Genomic DNA, 23,799 nt, shown 5'->3' with positions numbered 1-23,799 from the left:
GTTGCCTCATGCTTTTAAAAAACCGCTAATTGTGTTGTCACTTTGTTGCAATAAATTTAAACGCTTGCTACAAACTTTTTACATTGCTTAAAACTTAAAATAGGGGGGGAAAGATTTTAAATTCCTCTAAAAAAATCGACACTGATTACCACCAAGAAAATCAAGGGTTTTCAAGGACTGTTGAAAAATTCCAGGACTTTCAAGGCCTTGAAAATGACATTTCTGAATTCAAGGGTTTTCAAGGATTTCAAGGACCTGTGCGAACCCTGCCCTCCATCTAGGCAAGCGCGCTCGCCCGCATGTCTTTGCACAGCTTCTCGACACATATTTATCGGATTAGTTGTTGAACTGACGCTTATAAAATGCCAAAACGGACATAATCACGGCACGAGGGACAAAAAATTGGCCAATGACGGCCGGTTTTGGGTATGGACCGGCAACCAGCCCGCTGTTAAAAAAAAAAAACAGTCGGGCCGATTCAAAACCGGTCAGGTGGCAACCCTACATACCCCTCTTTCAACACTGCAAGAGCTCATCAATGTCATCATTCAAGACGTGTTGCTCCCAGTACCCTTCGGGGACATGCACCGAGAAAACAGCATCCCTACAGGCAAAGGAAAGCTTCTCTTCACCAATATACAGCACACCCACCGGACTGGTCTAAAATACCACAAGCTCCGCATCCCACGCAGCGATCTAGCTGGACTGCTCTTTACGTTCCTCCCTCCACTGCTCACACAGAAAACACAGAGACCCGTGGCTTATCCACAAACTCCCTCTTACCCTCGGTCGGTGGACGGGTGTTGTACGGCCATCCGAAGGGTCCCGGCCTGCGCACCAGCAGCTCTCGGCCGGCAGGGAGGGCGTAGCGCACGCGGTAGTAGATGTGCCCGTCAAAGCCGATGAAGGAAGCCAGGTTCTGCTCGTCTTCGTCCTGCGCTGCTTGCACGTAGCGCATCCAGTTGGACTCGGCCAGCGGACGGCCGTCCACCAGGTACGGGATGCCGTCCCCCCACCGGCCGACGGGGGGCCCCACGTCCACGCGGTACGCCTTCCCCGTGCCTGGCAGCTGTTGAAGAGCAAGACTGGCTCACAAATGCACTTCAAATGTCTAAACTCAGGGGCTCAAAATATCCAAGTGTGCCCCACATTCCAGCAACCCATTGAACAAAATACTCACCAACTCACTATACTCATTGACAACTTAAGAACGTCACCGGAAGTTGCCGCTGTGCCTTATCACTGTAGCCGGATGTTTCTTCATGCGGCGCAAGTAGGGCGTTACTGGGAATATTTTGAACACGGCGTGAGCCGTTCCCGTGACTTTTTGGACTTAACATGCTTATAAACAACTCCAGTGACGACAAACCAACAGCATGAGACAAGGCAGACGATATCACGCATTCATAGCAAACCCCTTTCAAAACGCGTGCGCACTGACGTCACGGGTCCGGCGCTTTGGCAGAGTGATACACTACATGAGGTGGTGCCGTTCTTGAGTTGTAACCGAGTATAGCACAAGTGAATGCTCTAACAGGCAAAGGTCTATCGCAATGCTTTGAACAAAAGACAACTAAACCAATGCTCGCATACATACTACAGTAGAACCCTGCTCATATGTTCCTCAGCGCTGCGTTTTCTTGGCTGCTACGCTGTTTTTGACCGCTCCCGGTGCAGCTCACATACAGTTCCATGTATTAAAGTCCTCACTATTACATCGTGGCTCAGAGTATGTTCCCAGATCATTCGTCGCAATCTGACACTCCGAACCTGGCCGGGCAACATGCATGAACCACCATTTTGACATTTGATAAGCCTTGACCAGGCTTGGCTATGGAAATGATTGCATGAAGCCGCACGCGGGTGCGATTCGTCACCACTCTACGGCCCTATGTTACACTATGGTACCACCATCATCACTGCGCTTACAACGGAAGTTTCACTTCGGAACGCCGAAAGTGTGCATTTGCCATAAAAGCACCACCGCAAGAATAGAACGCGCTTTTATCGTCATCGTGCTCTTCAAGCTTTGAGAACACCACTGAACTTGCAACCGCAAACTTTGTCGTGTCTTGATGACGTCGTGAAAACAGGAGGGGCGCTTTGCCTTAGGAAAAGTTTGACGTACTAAACGCAGTAGACAAGCAGCCAGCATGGGAGAGTCGACGTCACTAGGGACCTTGCATTACCATGCATGGTGTTTTCCAGTGATCGCAAAAAGGAAAAATCTTACATTCTTGAGTCTTCGACATTCGAAAGCCAAATTTGCAGAAATGTATGGTTGGAAGTCAAAGCTACACTGTTAGGTTCATTTTCGAAGGTTTCCTCACTGGTGCGTTTTCCTGGTTGTTATGTTTTGTTTTCCCGGTCCGGTGAAAAACGTACGAATGGGGTTACACTGTATATTTCACTCACATCCTACGAAAATGTTAAAGCAATGCACTTTGTCACCTTGTGAGCAGCTGTGAGTGGCAGAACTATTCATTAGGCTCAGTAAAGCATGTTGTTGGGCTAGCTGGTACTGCATTTCAAGAGGAGAAAAAAAACTGCATGTCAAAGAAACAATGAGGATGGCACAGGACGGGTGCCAGGTTTGCGCTCTGACAGTAATAATCACTGAATTCAGCTGAAAATATCAAGTAGTGCTTGTTTGCAAAGTTATTTTATCATTTTAGGCAGTTTTGTTGCCTCTGCGCATGTTGGTTTATGTCGCGTTGTAGTTCTACTTACCACAGAACCATTCGCAAACAGTTTACAACAGCTTCGGTTTCGTTTCTGTATCCCGAAATTCATATTTGGTGCTACTACGCAGTTGCCCAACTTCAAGCCTACCTGCCATGGCTGGCGCCTTTAGCTTCCACTACTGATCCTGTCTCATCCTCATTGTCTTGTCCTTGACGTGCAGTTTTTCTACTCATTCATTAGGCATAAACTTGCTTTAACAGCTGCTGACTTCATAACTTCATACCACTTCAATGGCCATTAGTACTAGATGCACTGCTACCCTAAGACCCAACGATCATTTGATTTCTCAAAAATTGGGAGAGTGAACATTGAAACTAATAACAGCATCCAGGAGAGCTAAATATGCAGAGAGCCCATAAGTATTACACACCAAGCAAAGGTTGCAAATCTTATCATTGCACTTTGACAAATTGAAGATACCGCCTCACTAGTGTGACATATGGCTGCTGATATGGCAATGGCCGACAAAACCACCCGAGCGTCAGCCCAGTGAGACCATTAAACAGGCCACCAAGGCAAAATATAACTTCGATAAATTTGGAAGTACTAGCTCTGGTAACTCAATCAGGTCCGTTCCAGACACAAAAGGCATTTTTAGGCAGAGAAAACACAAGAAATACTGAAAAAATTTCAAATTTTGCGCTACAGACATGTAATATGGGCAGGAGTGACATCATATGGGCCATAACTAAAAACACAATGACCAGTGTTTACCTGCGCGTTAGTATTAAAGCAATATGATCTAATGGAATCACCTCGTCACATTTCGGGGCGGTGGCTTACATCGGCTGCTGCCTATCGCTCCCACAAGGTTCTTGTGACATCATGGAGAAATCGCTGGATGGTGGCTCAGGAGTCACCGCTGCTGCATTTGTTTTTCCTGGTATCTCCACTACTTCTTCGAAGTTTTCAGTAAAGTTGGTATCATTCTTACTCAGACAAATCAGTCTTCTTACCTCTTTCGTTACTGCGGGAAATTGACTGATTTTTAGCGAACTAAGAAAACATTTTCTATTCACTAAACATACTGGTTATGCACTAATTGCAGCATCATTGCAGCATCATAAAATGCAGATGATTGAATGCCCTTTCCAACAACACCAGTTGTTAAAATGCTTTCATACATCATATATGCGATAAATTTCAAAATCAAAATTTTTGTCAAGTTTTCATAGAAAACGATAAAAAAGGAGTTGTGTTTAGCAAGCCACAAATTGTAGAAAAAATTTTGAATATACGTTTGGTAGGCAGACGTTTTGAAAATACGTCCTACAAAAAATAGTGACTTGCGATGAACAGTTTGCCCGATATAAAAAAAAACGTTAGCATGCGTGGTGGCCGCGCCATGAGGTGAAGCCCAACCTCCCTTCCGAAATGCGCAATTTTGGCTGGTTCCCTGCAAGAAATTTGGCGGTTTGACATTACCAGAGGCACTCATTTGTCCCTTGTGATGTAAAAAACATTTAGTCAATGACTGACTTTGCATTCACAACCAGCACAGCATTCGGGACAAGCACGCGACGCAGAAATATCTGCATGGAGTTGAAAACGCAACTCGGTGGTTGACCCTTCTTGACATCCATTACCTCTCAAAACATAGAGTACCGCTTTATTATCATCTTCTCACTCGCTACTGTAGCCCTGCTTGCAGGAATGAAGTGCGATACGCTATAATCGCGCCCTGCAAGCTTTCGCTGAGTAGCTCCTGCTCGATGAAAGAGCTCAGCACTGCCTCCTCATTGCAGCGCCACCTAACAGTTTAACTCTTTCACTACGGCACCATAGGCAATCAGAAGCCGGCTTCCGATGATTTCAAATCTCCCGCAAAATCTAAAACCCGCGCTCCACAGACAACTACCGCCATCTGGTGTGTTCATTGGCAACTTCTCTTTCAGTTTTGGTTTCGTTTGTTTATGTGTCGCGTGTGGTGGCAGTGTAGCAAGAGAAATTTGAACCGAAGGTAGAGGGGATTAGGAGGAAAATGGCGTTGGGTTCGCGCCGCGCTCAGCACAGTCGGACTGCTGTAGCAAGCACTTCGGCAGCTCCTGCTGTCGATTTTTCTTATTCCAGCAGCAGTGATGGGTCAAGCAACGATGTGGGATATTTAGATTTCAGTTTGGACGACGAAGCTCCGGTTCAGGTGCCTTGCACTTCAACAAGCGCTGGCAGGTAATTTCATTGTGACTCCGTGCTGTATTTATAAACAAAACGTGCTTCTTATCCGACGACTGTGGTTTTACTTTTGTGTTTAGGGTCTCGACAACGTACGGCCAGGATATTTTGCCAAATTCACCGCGCCGTATCGCGCTATCACCTTCAAGATAACCTGGCGCTCGTGTCAGATTAGCGCTGCAGGGTTCAGGTGTGACACTTGTCAAGAGCGATGGATTTTTTTTCTTGTTTTTTACCACCGAACTGTTAAGGATTTTGTGCGAGAACACAAAAGAGTATGCTTGGATGCGCATTTTACAGAGACTCACTCACCCTTCAGTGGCTTCACGGCGTGGCACAGCCGTCAGTTCCGCTAGGTTGACGGGCCCTCAAAAATCCAAAACTTAGTGTACACTGTTGATTTATATATTGAATCCAAGGAACGCAAGGAACCAAGGAACGCAGGAACAATTTGTATATCTTAAAATTCCTGAAATAATTTTGTCTCGGTAAAATTGCCGATTTGTGCTTCTTGTATACCTTTGTTGGGGGCTTTTTTCTGATTACTTGACGAATAAACTGTACGTAATCGTGCCTTTAACAAAACTGCTGCTTTCTGTTTGGAAGAGCAATCAATAAGCTACAATTTCATGCATAGCAAGGCTAAGTGTGTCCAGTAGCTCAAGAGAAAAAAAACGTTTTGTGGAAGCACTCAAAATCGGCCGTTTTTCCGCCGTAGTGAAAGAGTTAAAGGGGCACTGACACAAAAAATTTGCATCTTGTTTTTTTGTTGCGTTATAAGTAGCTAATGCCCTATTTACCATGTGTGGAAACCTCATTTGCTTCAGCACGCGATGGTTGTTTAATTAAAAATGTTTTTAATGCAGCCAGTTGCAGTTCCAGTTTCAGGTTTTGCCGTGAAAGGCTGGATTTGGTATTGCTTGTATTCACTGGCGAGACACACGTGGAGGCAACCGTGTGAGTGCGCCGTCACTTGTTCAGTCGGGCTCTGCAGGATGGCGGTACTAAGAACATGAACGTGCTGCACGTTACAAACTCTACCTCACTGAACGCAAAGTATTGCCTCGAGTTTAACGTGAGTGCAATTAATAACATCTCTGTTGATGCCACCGTTGAGAATCGGGTCAAAACTGAGCAGACGACGCACGCCGGTTTTTTTTTTTTTTTCTTCGGCATGGCCAAAGCCGCGCCATGTCCATGGCGCATCGGCCATGTCTGTGGCCGTTTCCAGTGTTGCCAAGCGAAGGAATTGACAGCTAAACTTTTCAACGAATGCAGCCTATAAACAAAGCTGCCCATGTGACTGTAGGATGTATATCACAGAGCACAGCTGCCGTAGCACTGTCGATTCAGCGTCGCCGACAGTTCCTGCTAATGCCCCTACATGCAATGATTACATCAGCCGCTTAATTAAAAAGTGACCGTAGACGTGATGCAGGCGCCGCGAGTAGAAATTGCTGCCATGGCTAAAGAACGGCGTGCGACGCTCGAGGCAGTGGGTGGGGAGACGCGTACTAAGAGCAGCCAGCCGGTCTGCCTACAGGTCTGCCTACAGATGTGCTAGGCTTGACACTGCGGCGGACATTAGATCGCTGCTCTCGTAAGGAGAGTAGATGACGATTTTTAATGCAATTTGCCATGCATCATTAACCCCTTTCTCGTATGTGCTGCCTTGTTTGGCACTTGAGTCCTATTTCGTGCAGCAGTAACAAGCTACAGGTCGAGCTAACTGCGACAGCCTGTGCCACTTCCCAGCCATGGCCACCACCTGCGCAGTGACCGTGCGGCTCGCTCCGCCCGCCTGTTGTGTCCCCGGCATGTTTTCGCGTCCAGTGTGACAAAAACCAAGAAAAATAGAGTGCCTGGAATCGCTGTAAAACTTGGGTCGCAACCAGCTGCCCGACGAGCCAACGAACCCCAGCGCCAACGTGAACTAGCTACTCTCCGCCACATCATGTGGGGTGAGTGTAACAGTGCCATGAAGAACGGGAACGGGCAGTGCCAGGACGCCACGTATCCCGAAGAGGTGGGTGCGTGGATACGCTCCGAAGACCCGAAGACACAAAGAAGGGCTATCCAGCGGCTCGAGGAGGCTTTGGCGAAGCAACGGAGAAAGGGAACCGACGCCCCGGCCAACGGGTGCGGAGGAACTCGAGTATCTGTCGCCTAGCTGAAGTACAACATCCTCGAGGTCTAGGCCCTAGGACTATTGGACTTTAATAGCCGTAGTCTTTAGACAGGGAACATCCGCGCCCTGCGAGGCCGGGGACTTCCCACACGCCGGATGTGTAAATAAATGTTATTTCTCTCTCTCTCCACTGCCAACGATCAAATCGTTTGTTCCTCGAGAACCTCCAATCGAAGCAGCGAGCCAGCGAGAAATGCCAGCAATACAGAAGCAGATCTCCGAACTTATCTCATCTTCAAAATTTCGTCAGCACTCCCATTTAAAAAAAAGAAAAAAGAAACACGAATCCTGTTGGAGACTCCATCCGAATAGATAGTTCTATTATGGAGCAACACTAGACCACTGAAGATACCCTCATATAAAAACAAAACTGGCTGGCGAACAGCAGGAGGTGTGCAGGAGGTTTCAAGCGCTCTCCTTGTCAGAACTAATATCTGGTAACTGGGTGTTACCTTTTGCATGGACGTTCTCACCGCAGAAATTGAGTTAGGGTGGGCTGAAATCATGAGTGGCATGCTCTTTTCAAGGATCAGTAGCAGATGCTGAAGGCGTGCGCCATGGCACATAGGCTTAAGTTGGGTAACCGCGTAGTAGTGCCAAATATGAATTTCGCGATGCAGAAATGAAACCGAAGCTGTGTGAACTGTTTGCGAATGTTCGTGCAGTAAATACATGACTTAGAACGTGTGCAAATGCAATAAAACTGCTTAAAATTATAAAACAACTTTGCAAACAGGCACTGCTTGATATTTTCAGCCGATTGCAGGGAATATTACTGTGCAAACCTAACGACTGAAAATCATCTTCTAAATCCTCATTCATGCCCAGATAACAAAAACCAAACGGTGATTCAGAGTAATTACGAGTGGCACGCCTTTCTTTGGTAGCAGTGACACGCGATAACCACGCCCCTTTTACACACCCAGCTGATGCGAATGCGCGTCAAAAATCATGTTTTCATTGCAAAATGAAAACAAAAGTGATTTCGAAAGGGCATTTTCTGAGCAAACCCCAAACAGCTTTACCTGTTCCAGAAGCACCTGGAGCGCTATGAAAAGGGGCTCCCAATGTATCATTCAAATTGAACGATTTTGAATACCGTATTTACTCGCGTAATCCTCGCACTCGCGTAATCCTCGCACCCCTAATGTGAGCCACCAAAACTTGGATTTTTTGGTTCCTCGCATAATCCTCGCACCCCCAACTTTGCAGCGGCGAAAGTTGCCTACTCGCGAAACCCGCATGGTGCACGTGCTCTCCAACGCGCGCCCTCCCCCGCCGCCTCCCCGTTCGGCGGAGAGCGCTGTGTATCCAAGGCCATCCAGGCGCCCCAACAACCTGCATGGCTATATACTCACTAACAGGTGCCCTAACACGCTACTCGCACTGTACTTGAGCCGGTTTCGCGTTCGCGCAGCCCGATGCCGTGTCGTCGTGTCGCCGTCGTGGTCCCGTCGTTGAGCAGCAGCAGTCAGTGAGTCACTCGCGTCAGTGGTGGATATCTCGCTGCCATTTTGAGAACTTTTTGATCTCTTTGTTTTGTGCTTGGTGCCGCTGCGCCATGGGGAAGAACGCCAGCTACATTGCCGCTTTCAAATTGAAAGCGGTAGAGTACGCGATCGAACACAGCAGCCGCGCCGCAGGCAGGCACTTCGGCGTCACAGACTTCAACGTGCGTTACTGGAGTAGGGCACGCACGTGACGCCGACGAGATAGGGCGCGCGCCAGAAAGCAAAGGCGGCAATTTCATGAACGCTGATCGACGGGAGACTGTTTACGTTGTAAATAATAAAATATAAAGAAATAGCTGCTGTTGGCAACACTGAGCTTACATATACAAAAAACGACCGCTGCATTTAGCGGGACTGGCAGAAGGCAAATTGGCAACACTGTGCACCGGATTTTTTTTCCCCGCATAATTCTCGCACCCCTATCTTCGCATTGACTTTTCCGAAAAAAAGTGCGAGGATTATGCGAGTAAATACGGTAGGTGTGGTAACAAAAGGGTTAAAGACCTATGGGGCAACACCTAGATCCGAGGGGCATCGCCTCACTCAAACGGGCACTGCATGACTTGGCACTCGGGCTTAACCAAAGAAGTTGGACCTCATGCACTGATCTACATTGTTTGCCCCCCAAGTTGTTACGAACAATGCCCACATCTGCTAAACTTGACACCGGTGTCGTGCATCTGTAAGTGGGTGAGTGATTCGAGGGGTAGAGAGAGTAGTGGTGGACTGGGGACATCTTGTGCCTGCAGTGTCGCAACCCCCACCTGCCAGGTGTAGGAGCTGGTCTTGGTGAGGTCGTCGATGCGAGCGCCCTCGTAAGGGCCAAACACCGTCCTCGCCGGGACGGCCTCCGATGTGAAAATCCCGAACCTACGGGGTGCCTTCGCAGACGGAGCGATGTGCAGAGAACTGGGCAGCGTCTTTATGGGGCGCCGCTCATCCCCGAACGGTGCCTGCAGGCAACACAGGATCAGTCAGGTTGTCACCGACAACAGCGTGAACAAGTAGCCAGCGATTCTTCGAGTCCAGAAACATTCTCAGTTCTCTTTACTTTTTATAGTGCTTTTGATTGCGCTATCTTTTAGTGCGCAAGTGCTCTGGCGGCTGCTGCTGGGTTTCACAGCAGCGACGGCGTTGTAACTGAGCAAGCAAAGACAGAAAGAAAGCAACGGGGAAAAGCATGGCAAAAGTCTGAGGGGAGGGAAGCACGTGCTGCTATGGCATCATCTCTCTCACTGCCTCCCCCTCACACTATTGCCAGACGCTCCTCCACCTATTTGTGGCTCACCTGAACCACGTGACATTTGTGTGGGAGGTTCAAACACGATTTGCAACAACATTCTGGGCGATGGCGGCGTGCTGCAAGATAACGGCAGAGTAGTGCGCACTGCCGTGCATTCGCTGATCCCAAGATCGCTTCCTGAAACGGAGCAGCTATATGCTGTGACAGGGAAGACAGCAGTTCGCACTGTGCACAAATTTTGCATTAGAGAGTATAGTAATTTCCAGTGCTTTTTTAGATCGTCAAAGTGTATTTACTGTATACTCTGTCTTGTCTTGTGCGTATTTTGTATCTATTTGTGCCCCATAGCTGCCTGTTCATATAAAAACAGCTAGCTGTGTTTATTAACCGACTCAGTGCCATTTCCTATAGTCATTGTTCACACTTACATTCGGTTACTTCGTCAAAGGGGCAAATTGTTTTTAGTGTTCTGTCTACAATTAATGCAATTCACTATCTTCCTTAAGACTGTTTATAACTTAGTGAACTATGTAATGACTTTAGAAGAACCTAACAACTTACGTGAGAAATAGTCGGCCCTCATAACTGGTGTGAACTTCTTTTATGGACATTTATTAAAAAAAAAATTGGCCACGTATCTGCTCACTTTGCTGCAAATGTCGTCGAAAGACCACAGTGCTCTGGGGCCCCTCCAAGTTAATGCCCCTCTTGTCTGCCCCACCCATCTGCCATAGTGTTCCCCTCCCACAATAAGCACCATAGAGGTTTGCTCAAGTCAATTCAATTTTTGTGCGTTCCAATGCCTGTGTGCCATATACGAATCTTCCATTACCGTTGAACTTGTAACCTCGCCATGTGGTCCAGGCTCTTTGCGTGCTGTCTTTGTATTTTTGGGTCAAAAATACCCTTTTCAACATGTATTTTTTATTCATTATTGCAAATACCAAGTGCACATCTATTTCCAATTGGAAGAACAGTGTCTAGTACCAATCATGTATTGATGTCTTGCCTCAAATACGCCTAATGTTTCTTTTCCCTGGAAGATATTTAGTGGTTTGGAAAAGTTTTGCTTATAATAACCTCTTGTTCAAGTATTTCTTCAACTTTCGGCTTACAGGCTGGGTCGAGGGACAGACAGGCAGACAGACAGGCATACATTCATACATACAGACAGACCAGAAGCTTCAGGTTTAAGTAGTCCAAGAAAGACTATTGCCTTTTAAAACGCCAGCGTGTGCCGTACGTGGAAGACACGCTCACAAATGATAGACAGGCCAGCCTCATAAACAGCAAAGACACGTGCTGTACGCCAGCCATGGAAACAGCCTACGTGTCTTTCCAAAAGTTCATACTCTTTAAAGGACAGACAAGTGATTTTTGTGCAGTGCAGGTCCTCTAGCTTTTATAGAAGCCAGCATTTTATATATCGGGGCTTCTAAATAAATTGGCAGAAATAATTTTAATTTGGCTCTGAACATTCTAAATTTTGAAAGGTTTAGTGTGTCTAAACGTGACGCGCTTTCGAACGTTCTCTACTTCCGCTGTCACACGTTCTTGGGTGAAAACCATTTAAATTAGGGCGGAAACCATTTCAGTTCAAGGTGCCTTTTGTTGGGAAAGAAAGTGTATGCTTCACAAAAATCAGCTGTCTGTCCCTTTAATGCATCCTAGCTACACAGCTGTGAGGCCTGCCGTAGTAGCCTACAGAACGACACAGATTACCCTGCACATGCTCTGTCTGCATGCAACCATAACTTTAGGCTGAGAAGCTTGAAAAATCACACGGGGGGAAGGAAAAGGTGCAGTAAAAAAAGTAACAGCTGAAACACTAACAGTAAAAGAACCAACAGCCGGACAACTGTGAGACAAGTCAGAGTTCACCACAGGAGAACTGAGACACGAAATTTTTGTTACATTTTTTTCGCCCCTACAGGTGCCCAGAAATTATATAACGGCCCATTAGGTGGTTGATCGATGTATAATTGCTTAAAGCCTCATTTATTTGGGCCAGTTTCGATTTTGGCGGAACCAATACTGATGCGGCCGCTGTGACAGGACGGCACTCTTGACATCCCTGTTCTTGTTGCACCCCGGCCAGTCAAGTACGTGCCCATAACGGCCATGCTGGCACGCGTGTGCAGCGCAACGTCAGTGCCAAAACTGTGACCCGATGCACAAGGCAGAGCAGCGCAAGCAACAGTAGCCAGCGCGTTGGCTACGTCACGGGAGCCCCGATGAAGGCAGTTTGGGGCGAGGCACTCAACGTGTCATCTGGTGTCAAACGGGTATCGTTCCGAGCTTTCTCAAGCATGCAAACAGTAGAATTGATCTAAAATATTGTATACTGAGCTGTTACGGTTCTTGGGAGGTATCTCCATGTACAGAGGAGGCTTATATCCGCTTTGAAATTTCGTGCCAGTACTCTCTTTAATGGTTCGGTCCAGTTTTTCAGCGGGCACAGCTACAGTCCACTGGGGCACGTTGTTAACCTTGCGTGTTTCTGATTGTACAGGCTCCCTCCAAACGTCCCAAACTACCTCGAGGAACCAAAAAAGAGCGTCACTTACCGGCACATGCCTGACAAGCCTGTACGGATGCTTTCGGCAATACCCAGTGTAGACCGTATTGCACTCGTCGCACACTGCAAATACACCAAACAGAGGGAACACAACTCGTTAGGAGTCACGCAGCGATTCACCTTCTTAAAAGCTTCGAGGGAAACATCCACAGATAAATGACAGCTAGCGCATCACTCAAACCAGATTTGCAAAAGTAGCAACAAAGGGCGCAACGAACCAAGGAGCACTGCGAGGCAACTGCAACAAGGCACACACACTGAACTCAACACTGAAATAATTTCTTTACTGCAGCTATCTTAAGTCCCCGGGCTTTCCGTAGGAGCAAAACGAGACTTAAGTACAAAGAGCTCAGTTTTTTGCCATCTGTTTTCTGCGTTATTTTGGGGCGCACCTTCAAAGCCTGAAGTACTGTAGCGAGAATATTTGGCTATCTGTCGGTTACTGAACGAGAAATTACTGCCGTGACACCCAACTCAAGCTTTTTAGAAGACGAGGCCTGACAACTGCTGCAAGCAGTCCATTGCTTGTGAGCTTCACAAAGAGTTGAAATACTGGCAGCGTAGCTTCCATCCCATCCTGCCCTCAGTGAATCTCTGACTGCTCGAATGTAAATTGTGCTGGAAATTATGACTGAACAAAGCTCGGGACAATCCAGGAGCGGAGCAGTGCACTGCACTTGCATACCAGACCGCATTGAACTGAGCACAGTCACCTACCTATTGGCAAAACACTGTGTTAAGAACACTAAAGCGCAGTAATAAGTTGGCCTATACTGGTAGATTACGGTACTATTTACGAAATGTGCTTCTTGCAACAACAGTAATTCCGTGTGAATGCAGAAAACGCAGCCAAAAGTATAAAACACCGTTATCGCAAGCATGATTTGCAACATCACGAGTCATGAATGGTGAAACAGGATTAGTGGCGCCTGTCCAAACACGAGCCATGAAGACAAAATACAAGTTTGTGTTATTCGAAAGATTTCATGTTTTATAGTGCCCCCAGCGCTTGTTCGAATGCAAACGATGCTTTATTCACTGAGAAATAATTCAATTTAAGTTAAAATTTTGATTTTCCCGCTAAATCGTGCATTTCATGGTTTGCAATGACATCACAGGAACCGACCGCTCTGCAGTCGATTGGGAAGGCTTGTTTACCATTAGTGAACCTAGATGGCGCCACCATACCGTGGCAAGCCATTTTCTGCCTTTGGTTTGTTTTTGACTGTATTTAAACCTAGCTTGCTTTAGTTCAGGGAGAAAATAACCGTTTCGTGAAACATAGTGGTCGCTCAACAAATATGGTCACGTAAGACACCGTTGCTTGCGTCAATCGGCCAGTGTCGTCTGAGAAAACCCCAAAGCCCCGCAGTCCTGTGCAGCTAAACCAAGCATAGTGCGCGTAGTACCAAAAGCAGTATGCATCAGTACTTTTATGTTTACGTGTGCTTTGGTAACTTCCACTGTTTGTCCCACCATTCCAACGGCTTTAGAAAGAATGTGCCCTAAAATTAAGTGCAATAGCTCGTTTGGCAAGCTTATAAGCTCTGCCTAATTTGCGTTTGCTTTTGCCGGCCTCCGCCAATCACAGAGCTGGCTGGTATGACGCCATAGGTTCCGTTGCGGGAAATGGCTAGTGGGTCGCATGGCCATACTCTTTTTTCCTAATTATATAGCTCATTTGAGCGACGTTTACATTAAGAGTGGTGTCGGTATGATTCTAACGAGGCAATCTTTTGAATGAACCAAACTTGTGTTGTCTCTTTCTGGCTCCTTTAAAACAGTACCATTTGTTTCCCTGAAACAAACAGCAAGAAAGTTCTGCTAAGTCCATGGCTTCCAGAAAGCAAGAAATTCAGCTCTCTTGCTACAACTGCTGCGACGGTTTGGACCTGCTTTCACTGAAGTTAAATGTTTTGCATAGTCTCAAAAGTACCATCGGAACACTGGTGTGTGTGACAGCAAAAGCTGCTGCCCCTTTCAACAGCAATGTCAGTATCCGACAACCAAAGGCAAAACCCCGTAATTACCAGCGCAACCGTCTTCGTGAACTGACCAGCCAGTAGCAACCATGTTGGGGAACTGCGCAAATACCGGATTTTGGCGCGTATAACCCGCACCAAAAATGCAGAAATTTCAGTGGCAAAGTAGGGGTGCGGATAATACGCGAGGACTTTTCTTTAGTGCAGCTTAACGGAAATGAGAGTTGTGCCGTGAAGCTCCTACCCACTACCATTGACTAAACCTTCCATGACAGCGATTGCGCAAAACATACAAGGACAAGGAAGAAAAAACAAGGACAAGCGCACTCTAACCACTGAATTTTATTAGTGAATTGTGACTTTCGCCTTGCAGTCAGTGTATTCTACTTGCTAAATATACGCTTTTTCTGTCTACATAGTATGTGATGTGTTTCTTGGGCAGTAGCTTTGGTGCAGCCTTTCCTGTATTCGAATTTGCGGGCAATACGCAAGGATTTTTTTTCTTTTCCGGCGGGCTGAAAGTGGGGCTGCGGATTATATGCAGGGGCGGGTTATACGCGCAAAAATACGGTAGTTTCTACTTGTTCTCCTAAGTAACACCACCTCCCTTGCTGAGAATGCCTGCTTCCTATGCAGGTGTACTCTTTCATGTCACAGGCACAAAAAAGAAAAAAAAAATGCCTGCTTAAATAACATACCCCTAAACAAAGCATCACTTGCTGCTACATACCAAAAGAAGCTTTGAAAGGTCCTGTTACCTTCCAATTATAATGAGATATCATTTAGTCTTCAGCACCCCTTTAGCATTTTTCTGAGTAGAATGAATATTTGCAATGCAGCGACGCATAATCTAAAAATTCTTTCTTGGTTCCAGCTGTATATTAGGTACGGAGTTCTCATTTCTCGTGTATTCATTCTCAGCATACTTCAAACACAAAGTGTTCGTGGCCTCCCCATTTGACGTCCAACTGCTTTCTGCAGCGAAAATAACATCACGCACTCTTTCTCCAGCAAAAGCATCTGGCGAGCGCAAAATCTGGCGAGTGCGATGCCATTTCACCGTTTTAGCTCACCCATCAAGGGTATTTCGTCGTCACTGTCAGCGGTCTTCTCTCCCCATGGGTCCGGGCTTGCGTCTCGCTTTGCCATCCCTGTTCACTTGAGCCGGTGCCCCGGAACCAGCGGATTCTGCCACAATACTTGGTTTTGAGCCCTGCAGTGACAAAAGGAGATCACCACTAACAGCCACAACCTGTTGACACACCAAATGTTACATAAAGTATTTTTGGCATTAAATGTCCACCTAATGTGTAAGTTACAACCCCTATAAACAAACACTTTTCTGGAAAATTTCACTACTTTGCAAAAACATTTTCAGAAAACTGTACAGGTGACACCTTAGTGTAGTCGCACATATTTGTATGGTTACACCTCCATCCACTTACCTACTTCTCAAACATGCTATAAGAGAAGCTGTTTCCATGACGTTTTGTGAGATAAGCAGCGCCGTAATCTCGTGATACTGCAGAGTCCTTCGATGCGCTTAAACAATGGGGTGTAACAGACAAATTTTGCCTCGAAAGCTCCTTCTCGTTAAACTATTTGGCCCTAGCTTGGAGAAGGGGAAAGACCACTATAACTGTCATGACCAACCCCCCCCCCCCCCCCCCCCCCCCCCCAAGAAGATGAAGATGAAAAAGAAGAGAGCAAAAACCCAAACCCAAACAATAAGGGCCAATCCTAAGAAGGGTCACTTATGAACTAAAGGACATTTGAAGGGGACGGGGGAAGGGGAAGACAAGGTTGACCAGGCGACGTCCCTGGAACGGCGCCCTCAAGTCAAGAGTCTGACAACAAGAGTCTGACAATGCCCTCAAGACAAGAGTTCCAGACTACGATCCACAGCAATACACCGGCCGCAGCTCTGGACACAAGACCCTGCTGGGCTGGAACACTAGGGCCAATGGCATCCCAGGCCACGCATTCTTGGCTCTTGGCAGCTCTGGTAGGGCTTGCTACCAGCAAGGTCCATAAGACAAAACACAAATAGTACCTTTCCGGCCACAATAGACAACGACCACTAACAACGTGAAAGGCATCTAAATCAGGCAAGGCTTGGTGCGGACACTTTATCGGTGACATTAGAGCACAGTGTGCAGCTAAGGATCAGCTGCCTCGTGGTGTAAATACCGTCCTCGTGAATTGAATGTCCTCTTTCTGCGAGCCAATACACTTAGCTGATTGACGTGACACCAACACATGCAAGAGTGCAAACTAACACATTCAGCACATGGTCAGAATGCAGAAACCCAAACAACCAAGGAGGCCAAAATTTGCATCTAAGTGTGCTTTGTTTTAAAAAAACTTTCCTATCGCTGCCATGGTGCTCTCTCAGAGTGACAAGCATACTTCTGAGCCCTCACATATGCACCTGGTCAATATCTTGGTCAGTCCCAGCCTCCCACCAAAGCTTGCTTTATGGCTCTGCTGGCTCCTATAACATAGCTGGTACCGGAAACACTGTAGCCACCATGTCAGAGCACCGCTTATCTTATCTGCCGCTGTTGTCTCGAGTAGCGCTGAAAAAGCTGAGAGCAGTCAGTACTTTACAAAGCGCTGCGGTGATATCCCATGCAAGCTATGTCTAGCACTATTGCCTCAAGTCACCATACATTAATGCTATCACATTGCCAACCACACCAGTTCACAGCATGCCAGTTTTAAAAGTTCAATGAACACACGCAGGATGAACATTTTGTTCTCAGCTGTGATGCCTTCGCTCCACTCGAAATATTTCCCCATCGAAATACCACTCATGCCAGTGTCAACAAAATTGAAACGCAACACAGCCTGTACAATAAGGGAGAGAAAGCATAACACCTGCAAGGGATTCACCAATAGTGAGTAAGCATTCGAGCTACACCAGTTGCACTTGCGCAGAGTCCTCCTTGGCTTTTTTACGTGACTCATTTCGTGTCATAGGACTTTGCACAAGTATTTCATTTATCTTTTGTTATCTCATATCTACGACATTTAGTGTAATACACAGAAGTGAAAGAAAGCAGCCAAGTTCCCAAAAACCACGTTTCTGTGTTTTGGGCTTCACTGGAATACACCACTTTTCTTTAAAGTTGGTTTCACTCCAATGCACAAATGCATGGCTGGAAACAACTTTCCAGGGGTACTATAACCATCAAAATATCAATGGCCCAAGGTCTTGTATCAATGCACAAAAGTAAGATGACCTTAAAACTCTAAACCAGTCGCTACGACATTGCAATTGTAGTCACAGACAGTGCCATTATTACCTCCACAAGGCCCTATGCATCCCTAAAACAGCAGCACTTTGAGCTGAGGAAGGATGCTTCGTTTTCTAAGAGAAGCAGCCTAAAATGCTCAGACAATAAAACAATGTCAACTCCTCAGCTCCTCTCCCACGTAGAACTTGTGAAATCGTAGCATTTTACAGTACCAGCTGATACCAACACAATCACCCCAAACTGAGATGTGCAGTTTAAAATGACCAAGAACGCTGTGTGCAACAAGGATGTGCTAGACAAGCGCTTATAGGAAGAAAATTGACAGGAAATTAAGGGCTGACATTTATGGCTGCCCAAGTACATCGCACCATTTCTAGGTTATCCAATTGTAGTAGGGGACAGGGGCTGTGGAAGAGGGGGTAGGGGGACCAGGGCAAAGTTGAGCCCCCCCCTACTGTCAAAAAGAAGGAGCTCAGAACGTTCTGTTCTTGGCATGAGCACCCAAGTCATTGCTCAAGAAAAAAAAACTGCCTGGAGTGAGGCTAAAGTGCGAGGTAGGCTCAATACAAATGAATCATGCCAGATCGAACACAGAGCAAGTCAGCCAAGGATAATCATGATTATATTCTGCATTCGCCGTGTTCGTTTTCTTCTTATACTTCGTAACTGACACATTGCTTTCATTACAGCTTTGCTGTTCCTGTAAGGAGAAGTAAATGATTTTTTTTTTCCATAATTTTATTCACGATGATGATTGTAGCACACGTGAAGGTGCTTGAAAAAGCATTTCGAGCATCACACAGAGTACAATTGTTCTTCCCTAACCAAACAACTACTATTAGCCTCATCTATTACATCATGCAGAATGTTTCCAGCAGATACAAAGCTGTTACTTAGAATAAATGATGCTCATTCAGTTGTAAGAGCCAAGTTGTACCTGGGTAAAAAAAAAAATTTCATGCTGGAAGAAAACACATTTTAGTTTCTAGAACCACATAATCATCACCACTATCAATGGGGGGTGGGGGGTGTTTGAATGACAGAGCACCCCCAGAGTCTCTGGACACCCCTGCCCTGTCCTTTCAGCCTTCTTTAATCAAACTCCCAGAGTCCTGTGCACACTTGTATTTTTATGAAGATGTTGAGGTGAATAGAACCATTTTTGAGCATCATTACAGCAGAAAAATAACTAAGATGTTTGGGCGCCAGCTTTCTCTCTTTTTTTTACTGGCAGCATATACCCCCCCCCCCTCCTCCCCCCAAATGTTCCAAAAAAAGGCCAGTTGTGGCAAAACAATACCATGGCCCGAGCACTTCAAATGCCTGTTACCCAGATAACTGTGGAACAAAGGCACTGCACTTACATAGGTCAAAATTGTGTCCGGGAGATACAGTGTTATTTTAAAACAGTTCAAACATTGTCTGGAATGGCCCATTGCTAAAGCCTGTGGTCACAACTGCCTGTTGACCCCCAAACCACCTCGAATTAACTAAGGACGAACGGCTCAGCAACGAAAGGAAACTAGCATCACTTTGACATGTGATCAAAACATCCACACCTTTTTTTTTTTCCCCCGGGAGGGGACCAACTCCCAGCAAAGACAGCATCTTTGCTTTAGTACCACGGCCAAAAACCCATGCCCCATCTCGCAAAAAATGTTTCGTCTATATTTAGGCCCAGAATCTAAAGACTTTAAATGCGCCAGAGAATAAGGCTCCAAAATAATGTAGAGATCATTGACTACAAAGGCTTTGAAAGTGTTGCAAAGGTGGGGTGCTCAAGACAATCACTGGTGGTGGTGATGATGATCAATGTTCTTCCCACCACTGCTCCACTTCACCGGCCGCTGCCTTCAGTGGGCCACCCACAGCTCGGGTTGACCTGTTTTAAATGTGTGCCCGAAAAACTAAAAGCGGCCAGTGTGCGAGAGCAACACCACTAGAATTGGGCTGCACTTCTCGTCGCCTGGTTATGTGAAAAGGGACTGAACAAGTAGATTGCAGTCAATGCTCCCACTTATGACTTCCTTGTTTTGTTTAAGAGCTTCCACTTTTCAGCACACAGCAGCCCCACAATGCCCAGTGTTTGACCAGATATGTTCGAGATTCGTGACGAAAATTTGAAATTCCTAAACTTTCTTGCCCCCCCCCCCCCCCCCCTCCCCCAAGTGCAAAAAATTCCTGGGGAGAATCTTGATGATGATTAATTTCAAGCGTAGGGAAACCTTTCAGTGATTCCCTTTTGTCTTCTACTCAGCCTTTATGTGTGCTGACCTCCTGCTTTTCATTTTTGCATTCTGTAGTTCTAGAAACCACTTTACTTCGGCATCTGAACAGTCAGCAGAAATTTTTTAGATGTCATTTTTAGTTTTTAGTAACTGAATGCTCAATCAAACATTTAACTAACACTGCAGCTTTTTGTCGACTTTAAAACATCCTACATATACGGGCAATATTTGTTTGGTTAGGGAAGAGCAATTGAGCACTCGGAATGCATTTAAAGGCCCCTTCACGCATGATAAAATAAACATCATGAATAAAATAATCAGAAGGAAATAATTTACTCTTGCTTGCAGGATTATAGTATGCGTCAATAACAAATTTTAAAGAAAGAAGAAACGAGGTGGATGGGGGATTAAAGAAAGACTGGCCTTGCAAGACAAGGCGTGTTTTGGAAGAATGACTGTGTTGTATTGAGCATAGCACTTTGGATTGCTCCAACCAGGTTTTTTTTGTTTGTTTGTTTCAAGCCCCTCTGCCCCCATTTCCACAGCCCCTGTTTGACTATTTTTGCTGTACTACACGAACAGAGCTTCTAAAGTACTGCCCAGCTAATGTTTTCCCTTGCTTACAGCTCAGCTAAGCTGATGTGGAAGCTTGCCTTACTTAGTGCAAGGAGCTGCTGCGGTTCTAAGCTTTCTAAAAAAAAAAGTTTCATGTTTTAACAAAAGATACGTACACACCCGATGTCCTTCACTGCGTGCAGATTATTTCACTACTAATAACAAGTGCATGCCTTTACGACACGCGCAGAAACCCGTTTTCTTTCTCCACCTCTTTGAAATTGGACCTCAGGGTTAGACCAATCACACTGAAAATCTTTGGCGCTCCTTGTAATGGCTTTACTAAACATGTCTCCATTAACCATTATCACGTAGAACTGCTAAAAAGCGCTCGCGAACTGGTGCCACCAGCGCCGAGTGATCGGTGACGTTTTGGAAAGCGCGTCCCTGACGTTCATAAACCATGCGTCATCTTTAGATAAACGATAAATTTGCTGCGCGCCCAGCGGTACTTCTCAAGTACTTCTCAAGCTCCTGATATGACAAGGTGTAACACGTAAAACACGGTAATTGAGTACGATGAGAAACACGAACAAAATTTTCACGGTGAGGGCAGGCCTACACTTGCTGTGCCGTGAAGAGAGAAGTCAGTGCACGGCCATTAGGCTTAGCGATGGAACAGTTGTGCATTCGATGCGCCGTTGGAGAATAAAGTATTAAATGAAATAATCCGAGCGCGGCAGCCGCACGCCGGGGAACGAAACAAACGCGAGACTGCCGCCAAAAGTTCAGAGAAAATTAATCACGTTCGGAGAAAAGCCTGAACCTAGGCGCGCGAAAGTTCAAATGCGCGCGCACTGCGGCCGCCTCGTCTTCGTAACGGTAGTTTCCGTAAGACTGAGCAAAACATGTCGCACTCTCCACACTTTATTTCCTGCACTGCACACGACCCAGCGTCAGCAAGCACAGCCATTCATGTGCTTGCGTACACATTCTGCTTTCACTGCTACGACGTTTTGCCGCGCTGAATAACGTGTAACGGTAACGTAGAAAATAGATCATACAACAACCACATGCAACTTACGTGACCAAGTTCTTGTCACCTTGAATAGTTGTCCGCCCGCGCAAAGCCGTGGGTTGCGCCAATCGAGTGTACAGAAATTTCGCAGGGCAGTGATCAAAGTTTTTAGAACGCCGGCGAAACACAGCGCAACGGCCCGATGGAACCGCCGATGGCCGTCGACCGTGCCGCCGATGCCGCACCTGTCGGCGGCGCTGGTAACTACTGATAACCTGATAACCTCGGCGCCTTAGTATGCTCGAGCATAAATCCTTGCAAAAAAATTCAGATCATTTCGTGGTGTGTATGTTTTGTTTTTGCGAATTGTGGTGTGTATTTGTTTTGTTTTGTTCACGGCGAATTATTGCATGTTCCATTTCTTAACACAAAAAGATTTTTTTTTTAATCGGTGCCCTTCCACTCAGTGGACGAAACGAAACACGTTTGCTTTTAATTTGCGATTGAGCACACTTCCTAGGTAATTAGCTGAATGAAACTTGGAAAGACTACAGTCTTACTCTAAGGGGTCAAACTGCAGCTGTCCCTTTCCTTCCCGCGTCGTAGGCATCCAAACCGCTCGACCACGGCGGACAGCAGTGCAGGTAGCATAAGGCTGTGAGATGATCGATGTCCACGCTGAAATCTACCCCCAGCAGAATGGGTACGTCAACGGTGGGCGCATAAAGCTTGCCCGCGCGTGCACGCACCCCCTGCCAGGAATGTACGCATATAAAAGTGGTAGGGGAAAATACACGCCACTCGTGGAGCGCAGTACAGTACACACTTTTCGGGAAAGAGGCGGCGGCGGGGATGGAGAATTTGTAACCATATTTCCTAGGTAGCCACTGCACAACACACAATGTGGGAAAGCCAACTTACACAGACCAAGTTGATGATGATGATCGCTATTGGTTTCCCCTTTGTAGCGGGGTGATGACGAGTCATCTTACCAAAAAGGACTAATACACCTTATACTCTCGGTTTAACACTAGCGCTGCTTAGGGTAGGCACAAAAAAATATTAGGCACAAAATACTTTTTTTTTTCCTGTTACAGGTGGTAACTGTCCTAGCAATATTCCCCTCTCTGCTTTTCGTCCACCAGCATTCTATTCTTCTTTTCATAGCCTTGAAAGCCTTGAAGTTAGCTCCTTCTGTGCAACCCTTAAATCCTAGGGCTTCTGGAAGCCCAATATTTCCCTCATGTAGATTTGGATGGATACCCTCGCATTCTAACACTATGTGCCGCATAGTTTCTGTTTCTTTTTCCGCAGACAACACATACCCCATCATTTTGTGAATACTTCCCCACAAAGCTCTTAATTCGCAAGCAACCTGCTTTAGCCACAAAAAGCAAATCACTGCCCTGGGAATTATCGTAGAAATTTTCCTTTCTGACATCCAATTTCTCAGCCCTGTACATCTCTAACGACGTTTTAGCTTCTGTTTTTTTCTCTCTATTCTTTCGTTTCTATCTGCTTTGCCTCTTTTTTGGTTGTCTTGGCTGTTTTGGATTCTCCACTGTTCTTTCCAGTTCTTACCAGTTTACAGGTATAAAGGTGGCTTTACCTCTAAGCACAAATTAATTGCTGGGACGACATTTTTACCGGGGCAATATATGCATCTCATGTCAAAATATGGAGGCCCCAAAAGCTTTTTCTTTACGAATTTTTTGTTATGTTGAACACAATTAAGTCCCACGGATTTGTTCCACACAAGCGCATGAACCGTGGGGATTAGGCATAGCGTCGCTGTAAAAGCAGTTTCCATTTATGCCTAGTTCTGTAAATAGTGCATTGCCAAATTAGCCTTAAAAACTTTGTAATCGGCAAATTTCAGCTCCACATATTCAATAACAGGGATTTGTGCGTTGTTTGTTGAGTTTGTACATTGATCGTAATTCAATAATGTTGATCATTTGCAACAATGTAAATACAGCTCTAATAAGCACACGAAGGACCATTGTGCAGTACAATCAGTGCCGGTTTGTTTGACAGTCTTTGGTTTTCTTTTGCTGGGATTCCGTCAGTTAAAAATCCTGGCCCAAAAATGTGAACACAGCTCACATAGGTGCAGAAAGAACCATTAACAGCACCATCAATGCTGGTTTGTTTCAGTGTCTTTGATTTTATTTTGCCCGGATTCCGTCAGTTTAGAAATCCTGCCGTTCTTCCAGAACCTTCCATTTGAGTTAATGTCTGGCTCTCACCCCCACTCTACCTCATCCACTGTACACATCAACAAGCCTGCATTAAGCGCTCCTACTCTCCACCTGCTAA

At 46.0% G+C, this 23,799-nt stretch overlaps 1 protein-coding gene across 2 annotated transcripts in view; it reads right to left on the bottom strand.

Moving 5' to 3' along the window:
* The window catches only part of LOC144142733 (uncharacterized), a 37,568-nt gene extending 15,806 nt beyond the window's left edge, over positions 1 to 21,762 (bottom strand). Inside the window, exons 1-5 of one of the 2 annotated variants that reach the window (XM_077674409.1) lie at positions 21,547 to 21,762; positions 15,493 to 15,632; positions 12,427 to 12,500; positions 9,381 to 9,569; positions 784 to 1,069 (exon numbers count right to left, since the gene is read on the bottom strand). In XM_077674409.1, coding sequence (XP_077530535.1) covers positions 784 to 1,069; positions 9,381 to 9,569; positions 12,427 to 12,500; positions 15,493 to 15,568 — 625 coding nt within the window. In that variant the 5' untranslated portion in view covers positions 15,569 to 15,632; positions 21,547 to 21,762. The remainder of the gene's footprint in view (positions 1 to 783; positions 1,070 to 9,380; positions 9,570 to 12,426; positions 12,501 to 15,492; positions 15,633 to 21,546) is intronic. The other variant, XM_077674411.1, reaches the window with a different exon arrangement.
* Between the last annotated feature and the right edge of the window lie 2,037 nt (positions 21,763 to 23,799).

The sequence above is a fragment of the Haemaphysalis longicornis genome, unplaced genomic scaffold (genome assembly GCF_048455015.1).
Source record: "Haemaphysalis longicornis isolate Haplotype H1 unplaced genomic scaffold, Haemaphysalis longicornis Haplotype H1 scaffold_6, whole genome shotgun sequence".
NCBI lineage: Eukaryota > Metazoa > Arthropoda > Arachnida > Ixodida > Ixodidae > Haemaphysalis > Haemaphysalis longicornis.
The sequence above is the reverse complement of the archived record's forward strand: the minus strand, read 5'-3'. Positions and strand labels throughout refer to the sequence as shown.